Source organism: Aquila chrysaetos, chromosome 5 (genome assembly GCF_900496995.4).
Source record: "Aquila chrysaetos chrysaetos chromosome 5, bAquChr1.4, whole genome shotgun sequence".
NCBI lineage: Eukaryota > Metazoa > Chordata > Aves > Accipitriformes > Accipitridae > Aquila > Aquila chrysaetos.
The window spans coordinates 49,491,045-49,504,763 of NC_044008.1; the positions used below are offsets into that span (position 1 = coordinate 49,491,045).

The following is a 13,719-nucleotide window of genomic DNA, read 5'->3' on the forward strand; positions in this document are numbered from 1 at the left end:
GTTCCCCTGCGTAGATTCCTTAGCTGAATTTACCCCTCAAAATGCAAACACGCAGTGTGATCTGGATCTTTGTCGCATAAGCCAAACCTAAAGTCAGTGCGCTCCAGGCTTGGAAACTGCACATTCAACTTCAGATTAAGAGCTTGGGGAAGGCTTAATTATTTGGAGGATTTGCTGGGGCAGCGCAAGCCATGTCAGACTGCTGGCTGGACACGCACGGCATCACCTGCGGTGGGGACACACGTGCCCCGCTGCTGGTGCAGCGTCACAGCTGTGTGCTCAGTGCAGGGCTTTGGGCTCCAACCCTGTGAACGAGTCTCCGCATGGTTTGTTCTTGGGACTCACCTCTTTGCTCTTGTTGGTTTGTTTTTACCGTCAAAATTCAAAATCAAAGTGAAACTCAGCCAAAGTGCCAAGATTTAGATTTCCTGGTTACAGGTTGAAACCAAGGAAAGAGTCCATGGTTTGTATGGTTTCAACCTAAAATCATAAATCATCTCTTATTCACCTAAAATTTATTCCAAATTTACTCAAAACTTGGCCCAGATTTGCCTGAAACTTGGCCCAGGGTTGCTTGAAACTGAGCCCAGCTTCAGAGAGAGGTTCATGAACCTCAACAAACCTGGCCTGAGCCTTGAGTTTGTAATGAAACCCAAAACCAGGGGAGTTTCACCTGGTTTGGGTTTGGTTATAGACATTTCTCACGGCTCTAGTATTTATTATAATTACAATAACAACATATTTAGACAGAGCTGTGAGCATACACACAACATTGCAAAGTGAAAAATTTCAGACAGCTTTCCTGCCTGCCCGAGCTTACTGGCTGAAGAATGTGCTGCACTACAGCTACAGTCAAACACGGTCCCACACGGGCTGCTTAAAAAAAATAATTTCTCCTGGGTTGTCAGAGACAAAAAAAAAAAAAAAAAAAAAAAAAAAAAAAATCACCCTGAAGCACCTCACATAGGAATGATAGGAATAAAGAATCCACCTCCAAAGAAAACTAAGTGGTAGCCCTGTTTTCCTGGCTGGTTCATCCAGCAGCCTCAGAGACGAGCCAGGGAAGCTGGCAGAGCCCAGGTCCTGCTCACCAACAGGTCGCTTTTGATTATCTCCATGCAGCCTGCTGACCTGGATACTTACCCAAAATTTTTTTTTCCAGCAGAAAACTACTGGGCACTGTCACTCTTTTTTTTTTTTTTTTTTTTTTTTTAACTGGTGCTGCTGCATCTGCAGTGGCAGCATCCTGTGTGGAGTATCTATGGGGACAGCCACTGCAGGGGATGCGTACTGGAGCATGGGGCCATGCCCCGGCTTTCTGAAGAGTGGGGGGGGGGGGGCAGCAGGGGCCCCACCAGGCTCTGTCTGGGACATGTTTTAGTGCAGTGGGGCAGCTCCCACAGCTTTGTGCCCACTGGAGCTGTCACGGCTGATGAGCCCATGTGGTTCCTAGTCCTCCTCTCCAGGGACACGTCAGTACTTCAGGGCTGCCCCTGACAGAACGGCCATTGCCTATGGGCTCTCTCAAACCAAAACATCTGGTTCTCAGTTCCTACCCTGTAAAACAAGGATGACAAACACATCCCAACCTCACAAGGGTGTAGCGAGTCTCAACACGTGTGTCTGCGAGGCGCTCACATCCTACAGCCCTGGGAGCCATAGAGAAACTCATAAACAAACCAACCTGCGGATGTGAGAGCCAAGCCGGGGCGAGGGCTGGGCCCATGCTGCCGCCATGTGTGACGGAAGGGTCCAGCCCAAGAGAGGGAAGGAGAAAAAGTCCTTCCTGGATACTTAGCAAAGGTTAGCACAGCGTGACTTTAGCCTGGAAGCACTGAGATGTAGTCATCTGTCTAGACGCTTCACAAAATACACATACATTTCTACATACACATATAAGCAAGTGTCCAAGCAGGTGGAGGACTCAGCTGTATGCCAACAGGCAGCAACGGCACGTGCTGGACCGGCAGCGCCAGCACGGGGCTGCAGCCCAGCTTTGCCAGCACGCTCCTGCCGGCCACGCAGCCCCGGCCTCCACGGCCCCTTCCTGCCATCGCCGCGCTGCGCAGGCCCATGTTCAAAACAGAAAGGAGAGCCTGAAACACAAAAACAAATGCTTTGGTGACCTCTCTGGCGTCAAGGTTCCTCACTGAACTCAATGGGAAGCTCATAACTGAGGAGTTGGCTTGGGTGTGATATTCCTCAAAAGCATTTGTTACGAGGGTGTGAAATATTTGGCAAGTTTTAAGGACAGCAGAAGCAGATTGTTGGAATTTGTCGGAGCTGAAGTCATCGGCATCTTCAAGGTTTTGCTGCACAGGAAGAGGGTCTCTTCTTCGCGCAAACCAAAGCACGCAGCCCACTCCAGAGGGACCAGGCGCTGCCCTCAAAGTCTCTCTGGGGGTACCGAGGACCTTGGCGAAGCACCGCTGAACGCGGCAGCACCACAGAACCCCGCCGCTGAACCACCTCCACCTTCCTGGCACCAGCAGTGCCTCTGCCTGCTCTGAAAGCAGCCGTGGCGTGGGGCCAGTGCTGCCCACGGCAGCTCCTGCACGGGGACGGGCGAGTGACAGCTCGGGAGGAGCGCAAGGCACTAGGGCTGGTGAAGGACCAGCATCTGCGAGCGAAGCAGAAGCCCCATGCGTGGGGCGTTTTGGGCCACTGAACGACTGCAGCGTGCTCCCCCCTCCCCTTTTCTTTCCCTCGTGCTACTACTGCAACCTCTGCAATCATTTGCGTTTTCATTACTGTAAATGATGGCATATTTTGCCCCAAATTACAGCTGTCTGCTTGCCCCGTCTTAAGTTTTCACAGCATCCAGAACCAGCGTGATCCTGCAGGTTAACGTGACGCACTGGACCCGCGCTGCCGACGTGCAGTTTGCACACGCAGCCCCTCCGTGCAGAGGTGTAACCGCAGGAGCTCGCACAGGGGCCGCACAGGTTTCTGCAGGCATCCAGCACGCTCGGGCCACAGGCAACAACTAGAAGCTCTGGGATTTTCTGAACACAAGTTTTAGCCGAGTGTTATTCTGCCAAGATTGTGATAATATGAGGGCTTACTCTGGGCGAATACTCTGGTAGGACACTGCCAACCTGGATTTACTGCATTAACCTGCTGTACATCCTATCTTGGCCTTAGCTGCTGGCCACTCCTGCAAACATGAAGCCAACCAAAGCAGAAAAACTTGAAGACTTGCTCTGGGGAGAGGGTGAAGTAGGCAAGATCCTGAGCCCAGATGTCCCAGCTTTGGGAAGCTGGTGCGTCCCATTAGCTCCTGTCCTACTTGGCGCGGGGCAGCTGAGGGGCACGGAGAGGGGTACGCAGCTCCTGCAGCTCCGCAGGCAGCCCCGGCCTTGTCAGCTGCTGAACTCTGGCTTCCCCTCTGTAACTACAAATACAGGATTTTCTTGTCACAGCAGTGAAGTTGAAAGAAGAGCAGCTGTATCCTCCTCACCTGGCACCTACTCGGAAAGTAGCAGCACTGCAGCACCACGTAAGCTGCTAACCTTGCTCATTTTGACAGAAGCCATCAGATCCACAAGAGTACTGTGAGGCTTTAATGGTTTAAGTACAGCATCAGTTTAAAGGGGGAATCCTAAACATTCCTTCACAGCAAATGTCGATTTTTAAAAGCAGTGCGAAGGCTTTTGCAATGCCAGCGCCCCCACGCCCAGCTTGGCCCAGAGCAGCGGGTTTGATGCAGGCTGCCTCGTACCGCACTTACCTGTCGTGGTGCGGCCAGCAGAGCCCGGCGGTGCCCAGACTCGGTCCCAGGGAGGCGCAGGCAGCTGTCAGGCAACGGCCATGCCGTCTTGCTCTCCAAACAGCTCAGGCCTGTTTGTGCTGAGAAGCCGTGACCAGATTAGCTCTTCCAAAGCACAAAGCTGAACTTGAATCATAGCGTAGAATATTTATCTTAGAGAAAACCTGAGTGTGACCCTTTGGGACCTGCCACAAGAAAGCAAACACTTCAGGTCCTTTGAAAGTCAGCTTAAAAGGGAGACTGTGGAAACAGTCGTTCTGCCAAAATACACGTCAGCTGTCAAGTTTACAAGATACTGTTACAACACACAACAAGAGAATGTTTCGGTACGTACAGTAACAAGCCATCTTTGTTAGACTCTGTTAACCAAAAATTATATTTATTATCCACGCATGCATCTATGCCAAGTCATATGCACAACTGCAATGGAGGGAAGACACTGTTATTTCAAATAATTAAAGATTTCACCGTTTCCTTGAATTTGAAAAATACCCTGTAACTGCAAAAGGATACACATTCAGAAATGCACATTCACACTCTACTTAGTCTGTCTAGTGCTTAAGAGTCATTTTGGGATCCCACTGTCTAAGTGAACAGAGGAAATTATTTTAAATCACACTGTAGGTTACAAACCACTTTTTAATTGCAGGTCTCACACAGTATTATTATGCAAGCTTTATGCTTCACTGAGACTCTAAGGAAACTGCAGAAATTCAAACTGATGTAAATAATTGTATACATACAGCAACTCCAACTGACAGGCAAAAACGACATACCATTTAAAGGGCACTGCTGCAAAGAGACAGATGAATCATTGCACAAGAAAATGGATTTTTATGTGCAGATCAGTACAGCAAGACTGGGCTTTCCATTTTTAAAACACTAAAAGAGATGCTGTCAAGATTTCTTGTTTCTGCAGCATAACAAAGGTGATTTGCAGAACTGTGCAGGCAACACTGGGGCTGCTGGAAAACAATCAAGGAACCTTTGGCGTGATAAGGTGTTATACAGCAGCTTAAATGCTAAACCAACTCTGCTGGACAGAGTCCTGACAGGTCTTTCTGAAATCATTCTTCTCAGTTCATCTCAGTGTTTAAGGGCTACGGAGAAAATACTCAAACCATGCACTTAACTATAAACCATACGATCTTGCACACACCGCCACTGGCACTAAAAATCACTCCCAACCTGCTGAAATAAGAGTGCCATTTACAACTGTAAAGTTCTGATTATATTTCACCATAGTTACGCAACATGTGGAAAAAATACACTCTTCAACATTTTGGCACACTAATAAATAAAATCCAGACATGGTCTATTAAAAATATCAAAGTAACCCAGTGCACATGCTCTTTTTTATATAGTTACATTTGTTATGCAGAAGAAATCAAAGAGAGCTGAAATCTAATTACAGAAAATAATACAATTTGGGGTGAATTATTACAGTACACTTCCCTTCCAAAGCTATTATAGCTCAATATATGTTCCCTCTATCAATTACAGTGCTGTCCAATCAGCAGTTTCAGCGACACCGCTTGCTTCATTTTTTCTTCCAGATGTTATAGCATCACACCTCAGTACTGTTCTGCCGCTGCTAAAAGATACACCATGGCACTTGTGTATACAAGAACACCCTCATCATCAAATAATTAACTTGCTATTAAAACCCAGCTACAACTTGTGATGGCTTTTGATATTGGATTATCCCTTTGTTATCAGTCTTAAATTATTTGACAATAGCTGTTGAAGTGGGGGTAAAAGAATGGAATGTTTTAAGTCAAGGCAGTTTTAGCAAACAAGACACTTCAATTAAATGTGTTTTCTGTATAATGATTTAACATTCACTTCTGCATGTTTTGGCTATCAAAGTTACTTATTGACAGGATTATTCAGGTCAAGTCATTGGAAATGTTCTAACTTGCTTTCTGGAGCCACGCGATAATTTGATAGAGGTCCACTGCTGTTTAGATTTGTGAAGGTTTCTGTATTTCTTCCATTCTTCCTTTGCATGAAGAATGAACAAATGGCAGCAGCACAGCTTCAAGGAGAAGTCACCTGTGCAGACAGACAGATATACAACCAACCCTACTGACAATGCCTGAAATGCAAGAATGCAGTTTATCACACTTTTAGCAAGAACACAAGGCCACAGAATAAACTAAAAAAAAAACTGTTTTATTGTGACATTTATGACATTGAACCCTTGTTGATATGAATGACTACGGGTACTCTTGACACGTTACATAATGTCATGGTGTAGGATGGCACTGATTGTCATCTGACTTTTGAGAATGTTTAATGGTCCCTACTGACCTCAGTGCATTTTGGCAAGTCACAGAAACTTTATCATCAGGTTTGTGTATACAGTTAACAAGTAGTTGGTCTTATAAGCACCATTACAAACCCTCACATTAAGGGTATTATTAATCTAGTTTACAAATGCTTCATTGATAAAAATAGCATGATTACAGTATACACACACTTAATTTACATGTAATGTATTATAGGCATAACTGAGATAAACTACTGAGCTAACTTTGGTTGATTGAAGTATTTAGACTGAATAATGGCAATTTTGGCTTCTAAGTTGTGTAAATATTACAGTGCATTTATAAATCTAGGTTGAAAATTTACTAGCACCAAATGGATATCATAAATGGCTGACCTAGTAAGTTGTAGTTGGAGAAGCGAAGTTTAAGAATTACAAAAATAGAGCTGTCCATCAGTTGAAAGCACAATTCTTGTACCTCTGCTGAAATGATGACGTGTCTCAGCATCAGTGGCCAACTTCCAATGATAAAAGTCCCAGTTTTCAAGATTCAACATATCAAGGTAGCTCAGCTACACTTAAAAGCCTGAGAAAGTGGTTGTTTTGAGCTAGGGTATTCATCCTGTACCTTGTTTATGTAATAATATAATAGTGCTCGTTCATACAAATGTACTCATGTAAGGTTGTACCTATGATATGGAGAATCTGATTGGGAGGAATATTCAGTCCTACCTATCTATCTTTGGTTTAATTATTTGGTCTTTGGTTGGTGAATTAATGAAGCAATATCTGAATTTTCATTTTCAGGTTATCTCCCAGCTCACCACTGAGGTAGTCTTTGTCATGTTTCTCTTCAAGCTGGTTAAGTTCCTTCTTTTTATAGAGTGGAATACTACTGATTTGTAATGAATAGTTTCCAGGCACTGGCTTCTTCTTTGTGAAATGAAGGTAACTTATCCCGTCTTTCTTATTGATTCTAAAGAAACCGTCTTCATTTCCGGAGTCAATTAAATATCGGTTATGGTTTGTCAGTGTTGTGAGGGCAGGAAGCAGTTCCAGGATGCGATCTTTGTTACTGAGATCTGAGATGTTGATGGAGAAGACTGCTGCTTTCTCAATATCCCAGCTGGCGAGACTGATTGGCGGCTCCAGCTCTTGCTGATCCTGCACAAGAGCAAACGATGTTAGCTGGCTCTGTCAGAGATCATTTCACATGCGCCTATGTGTATGTATTTCTTACCCAGCTCATTCATTATTAATTAAATAATTTTTAAAAGGAGGTTCTGTAATATCATCTGTCAAATCCACTCTTAAGGGCCTAGGACTTGTCAGGATAAAGTACGGTCTTTGTCACTGTCCCTGCATGGGTAACGGGAGCCCGAGACATGCACTGAAAGTTTCTCCACGTGGGCCCCGCTGCCTGACAAACAAAGCCTCTCTGTGCTTGGGGTCCTCGACCAGTGTCCTACAAAGAGAGCAGCAAAGACATACTCCTCCTCTCTGTTGGGGGAACCACAAGCTCCTGTGAACAACAATGTGCAGAAGAGAGCAAGGTCTGTGGGGGAGGCACATCATTTAGGTGGGAGTTTTCTGCTTTGCAAGATTTGCTTCATTTAGGTGTGGAGCCAGGGCGGCCCGCGGGTGCAGCAGGGTGCTGGAAAAGCAGCGTCGCCCCTCACCTCCGAGTGATGGTAACTGGGCTCCCCCTGAGTCCCCTGTGCATGAGTCACCTGCAGTGGCAGCATGATAACATTTCAGACAGCACATCTGCTGTAACATTTTCAATTGGAAAGCAAGGGAAGCTCTACGTCACCTCTGAGACAAATCCAGCACTAATCACAGACAGTACTGAAACACACTGAAGAAACACAGTTTAGAACCCCTCTCTGCCCAAAATCAAACGTCCACACTCTTCTGGGCAAAAGCACTCTCCTGCCTACCCGTGTTAGCAGAGCGCCATGCACTGAGCACCCAACACAAACAGCTAACAGGCTCCCCGATCTATTTGTGTAGGGAAAAGCAAGCTCTTCAGCACATACACCGAGCAGAGAGTACAGGTGTTATTTAGCTCAGGGTAGCGATGGCAACATTTTACAAGAGTGTTCTTGGTTATATTTAGAATGTAACACACACATGGGCACACCCAGACATGTACTCTCAGCTGAAGGACTAATATCTGCACAGTCTAGAGACCTGCTATGACCTGCTGCTTCTCTGGCCAGGTCAGGGCAGACCCCTTCACCTGTAACATCACTATCATCTTAGACCGAATGAAGAAGTGAGAAGTCAAATGACTGTGGGCTTGGTGATACTTCTCCTACAAGCTGCTTACAGTTTGCGGAAGTCTGTACATAATTAATGTGAATAATAAGGTTTAAATCCGGTGACTAGTGCTGAACGTTGGATTGGATAACCAGACTGAGCAATTCTGACTTTATATTACACAAAGTTGAAATAAGCCAGTGTAGGACTCCCTGGGAAATGCAAGGACTTTGAATTTTGTGCAAGAGGGACTACAGTAACATTACACATTAGAAGATCATGCTTCTACCACGTGACTTCTGCACTCATACTGGGAGATGTGGTGCTGGAAGCCCAGCTGAAGAACAAACAGAACTACAACCACCTCCATTCCATTGTGTCTTGCTGTTGCGATCAATTCAGAACAAACCCCAGCAGGGGGAGTTTGTTGAAAGATTTACTTTAATGCTTTTTTGAGAAATGTTTGCTAACACCCAAGGATGAGTGAAAAGGGATGCCTATCCTTTGCATAAAGACAAAACTTGTCACACAGCAGACTAGTTTTCATGTAAATGTAAGTGCTCAAAACCGCTTATTAATATTTGCTTAATAAAAAAAAGCCAGTGACAACAGCTAAGAAGTGGAGTCTTGTGATCATCACAGTAGATGATAAGCATTTCGCTGACACAATCACCCCACTCAGAGGCAAATGGAAACCTGCCTCTGTCCCCAGCGACTTCCGAGCAATGACAAAGGAAGCTCTGCCTCCTGTTCTGCTGCCTGGACCAGTGGTGAGCACTGTGCACAGCCTCGCCGGCAGCCTCGGCCCCAGGACGGCAACCTGGGTGACTGACTGCAAGGGTCTGGACAAGCCCCGGGAAGGGCTGCAGCTCTGGACTGCCTCCAGGTGAGGTGTTTGTGTCCAGAGCTCTGTGTTTGCTTTGGAGAGGGCTCCAGCCCCAGACACACAACACAGCACTGCTTGGCAGGGCCCACATCCACCCTGACCAACATGTCCTGCCTTTCTGGCCACAAGGTCACACAAGCATTTTATGTACCCGCTGCCCTCTGACATCAAGAGCTTGCTTTGCTGGTGAGTGGACTGCTCTCCAAACAGCTGGATGGCCATTTATTTTAGTGTTTGATGCGACGTAGATATTAGGTATGCAGGGGCTTCAGAGGATGACATTTGCCTAATGACAGTGAACAACTTCAGAAAGCCGACACACAGACTACTTGACATCCAAAACCAGCTCTTTGGTCTACTTTGTTTGGGGTGTACATTTTTCCTGTGGGATTGTCTCTGGGCACACCTCCTTCTGAGACTGGCTTTCACAAGACAACCGCAAACCCCTTCCCCCCAAAACGGGTCAATTACCTCTGCTTCATCTGCAGTTTCATTAGTGCTTCTGCGCTTCCTTCCTCTCTTGGGATAGCCATTGATTTTACATTCATAACAGGCTTCTGGAGAGAGGGAGTTGTCATCTACTTCTCCACTGAGCGAAAGTTCTTGTCCTTGACCTTTGCCTAGCCCCACTCCAGAAACACAGTGTCTGAGGAAGGAAGAAATAAAAAATTAATTCCAGTGAGACACAGATCTTACCAAAAGCTGAATTTGGGGGACTGTGAATACAAAGAATAAAGCAATTATTTTGCACTCATTTCCTAGGAAAAATTTCTGCTTAAGTCAACAGGCAAAATTCTCACCGAATCACAACGCAGCTACCTCCGATTTCAAGAACCTGGCTCCATGAGGCTTTGCCTAAATCAGACCTGCCAATATTTAACAGTTTTAAAAACACAGACTTAAGCTTTGAGAAGTTGTTAGTAATTTCTGTTATCCAACCTGGAACACATTAAAAGAGATCAATTTTCAGAAACTGCTGAAAAATCTGAAAAGTGAGGTCTTTCATAATGTATCCCAAAGCTTTTAGTCACTTCTAAAATTTAAGCCACAATCTTTCTGCTTTCCATGTGCGTTGCTTGGTCCTACATGATGCACAGCCCTAACACTGGGGCAAGTGAAAATAAGAGCACACAGAATTGTTATTTCAATGAGTGGGTGAAGCCACTTGTGTAATATCATTTGCCTTTGGAGCTGGTGGGGGATGTTATTATTAATTTTTTTTTAAAGGAGACAAGTGATACACCACAAATCATAGTGAGGGGTGTTAGCTCCCAAGTGGCAAGCTCAGAGAACTTGGCTAGCTGCTGGAGCGTGCAGGAGAGAGGTGAAAGCAGTAGCTTAACATCCTGGTTTCAGCTGGGATAGAGTTAATTGTCTTCCTAGTACCTGGTATAGTGCTATGTTTTTGAGTTGGGTATGAGAAGAATGTTGATAACACTGAGGTTTTCAGTTGTTGCTAAGTAGTGTTTAGTCTAAAGTCCAGGATTTTTCAGCTTCTCATGCCCAGCCAGCAAGAAGGCTGGAGGGGTACAAGAAGTTGGGAGGGGACACAGCCAGGGCAGCTGACCCAATCTGGTCAAAGGGATATTTCATACCATGTGATGTCGTGTCTACTATATAAACTGGGGGGATCACCACTCTGGGACTAACTGGGCGTTGGTGGGTGGGTGGTGAGCAATTGTGTTGTGCATCACTTGTATATATTCCAATCCTTTTACTATTATACCATTGTCGTTTCATTAGTGTTATCATTATTAGTTTCTTTTTTTTCTGTTAAACTGTTCTTATCTCAACACACGAGTTTTACTTTTTTTCCAATTCTCTCCCCCATCCCACTGGGCGGGGAGGAAGTAAGTGAGCAGCTGCGTGGTGCTTAGTTGCTGGCTGGGGTTAAACCACGACACTTAAGAGAGATAATTGAACCTGGTAGCCCTGACCAAATTTCATTAAGCATTAAATCCACATTGCTCCTGTCCCTTGATTACCTTTCCCCTCCCTCATCTTCAAAATCAGCAGGTGCATCCAAGTCTCGAGCACCTCCACAATCCTATCCCTCTTTCATTGGTGACAATCCTCCCGGTTCTGCTGCTCCACACTACAAAGAAAGGAGCGGATTATGTCCCCTTTATGTCTGTTAGTTTAAAATGAGAATCCCTTACCCTTGTCCTATTCTGAAGTAACCAGGTGGACATCCACAGACATAGCCACCTTCAGTATTTGAACAACCATAACTGCATGGGGCTTGTGCAGAACCGCATTCATTGATATCTTGGCAACCTCCACTAAACTGTTCATACTGAAATCCGGTAGGGCACATACATTTATAGCTTCCCAAAGTATTGTGGCAAGATGCTCCTCCACAAATGTGTGCACTGAGACATTCATTTTCATCTGGAAAAGAAGCAGAACATACCACATTAACTTTTATTCTCAGGTAACCTTCAGAAAGGTCGTGTTTGACTGTTGCTAAACATGCTGCCACATCAGACAGACAGAAACGCAGAACAGGGCTTGGCCTCACCCTTGGCTAGGGCAGCAGTCGCTAGGAGATGACTGCAACCATACAACAGAGCAACATTTGGGCTACTCTACAGAAGATGTTTCATGCCACGTCAGCTCATGCTCTGGAGAGCAGAGAAGCAGAGGCGGCAACTTTTTTTTTTGTTCCAGAAACAACCAAGAAGAATAAAACTTTCTACAGCCAACAATCTGGTCCAGTAATCCCATGTTCATAATGCTATTCAACATTAAAGAAAAAAAGAGCAAGGGATCAAGCTCTGACACCTTTTCCAGGCACTGAAAATCCCTCCCTACACACTCACATTTAAATATGAGGTACAGGTAAGGTACAGGAAGGAGTAGTAAAGTAAAAATAAAAGCAGCTGTAGATACAAAAGACTGCCACATTCTGAGCCAGCCCTTTTCCAAACTTCCCAAGTGCGGCACTGTAGGAGTTCAAGGTCAGTTCAGGCTTATTTACTGTAAATGGCTAGTTTTTTAAATGTAGACGGTCTGAATTTTTTTGTCTGATATGGCAAATTGCTTTGAAACATTCTGAATGCTATTGTTCCCTGCTTTCTGTGATAAAGCAACTGCATATGCACGTTGCGTGTGTGCGCACATGTGTAAGAAATGCCATCTGGACACTGTATGGATAAAATGTAAAGCACAAAGCAGCATCTCTGATCTAAGCATCCAGGTTACAGGAGAATAAGTACTAATTCAGAGCATTATTGTCTTTTTCCAAACAATGTGACTGTTTGTTCTTTGTTTAAAAGCAATGCCTTTGCTTATTGCAGCCTGATTTATGGCATGGTGCACTACGGAATTGCCTGGGCAGGGGATGCAGTCACACACAGCACAAGACATGGGAGGAACCAAAGCATTCTTCAGTGATTATCTAACTATGTGTTGCAGCAACATCAAAAGTCCCTGAACACTTCATTAAATAAGCTAAAAAAGACACAAACTGTTTGCAGAATTGGGATTGCCAAGTAATATGAAGGAATTGTCACGGAAAAACCTATTACATGAATTCTTCCCCTGTGGTACACCCAGGAGATCTAGATAAGTATCTTAAGCATATACAGTTACAGACGTTACAATGTGAACATGTGGAGACCACAAGGTATTAAAACCTGGGGCTGAATTCTGTGTTACCAAAGCCTGTAGGAGTTTTGCCATTAACTTAGAGCGATGTTTCAGTATTTGTCATAACTAACACAGCCATTATGTCAACATTATAAATGCACATTTGCGCCACAGAAAGTTACTGCACCAGAAGGAGATAGGCTCACTTCGCCTCGCTCCACAGCAGCAAGAGTGTGGACACTAGTGAGGTTAGCTCCCAGATTTTGGGTGATTGTTGAAAGAAAAAATATGAAGAAAAGTGAAAAAACCAGTTACGGGAGCCTCGGACTCTGCATGAGCTGTGCTGTCAGGCACCAGCCTTGCTCTCCTGTGCTCTGCAACACGCAGCTCTGTTGTGCTCAGCTTCAGCAGGAAGGAGAGATGCCGTGAGGATGGAGGAAACCAAGCCTCCCTTCCTGCAGTTCTGGGTTTCCGCCTGGACTGCCCCATGTCCAAGAAGGTGGAAGCGCTAGCTGAGTCCTTCCCCAGTTGTTGCTCTCAGTGTAATTTTCCCTGGTGAAGTTTCTGGCAATCAGTATTTGTGGTGCCAATGTTGAAGCTGTTCTTTCAATGGGGGAAATACCAGTGCTTGTGTATTTTGAAACTGATATTCCCTGTATAAAAGCCAAACAGTAGTCAATGCGCTCAAAAGCTGGAATAACAGCGTACACCTGGTTTGGAAATACACTTAGTTTTAACTATCACCCAGGAAGACTTGGAAACAGCCAAGATGTTTCGCAAAACTGAGTGCTGCACTTTTTCGGATTCCACAATGTCCTCCAGCAGCCAGACATGGCAGTGCTGGTTTGTTTGGTTGTTTAGCTTTTTTTACCCTCCTGCAGACTAAGTTCTAATTTAACCCTAAGCTCTGCTAGTTTAATTAATATTCAAAACCACCATATG

At 45.1% G+C, this 13,719-nt stretch overlaps 1 protein-coding gene across 2 annotated transcripts in view; it reads right to left on the reverse strand.

Annotated features, from left to right (window-relative positions):
- Nucleotides 1-5,928: 5,928 nt before the first annotated feature.
- Nucleotides 5,929-13,719, reverse strand: part of FBN1 (fibrillin 1) — a 158,934-nt gene continuing 151,143 nt past the window's right edge. For both annotated transcript variants that reach the window (XM_030014786.2, XM_030014785.2), the window contains exons 64-66: nt 11,346-11,577; nt 9,658-9,832; nt 5,929-7,202 (exon numbers count right to left, since the gene is read on the reverse strand). In XM_030014786.2, the coding sequence (XP_029870646.1) occupies nt 6,813-7,202; nt 9,658-9,832; nt 11,346-11,577 (797 nt within the window). In that variant the 3' untranslated portion in view covers nt 5,929-6,812. The remainder of the gene's footprint in view (nt 7,203-9,657; nt 9,833-11,345; nt 11,578-13,719) is intronic.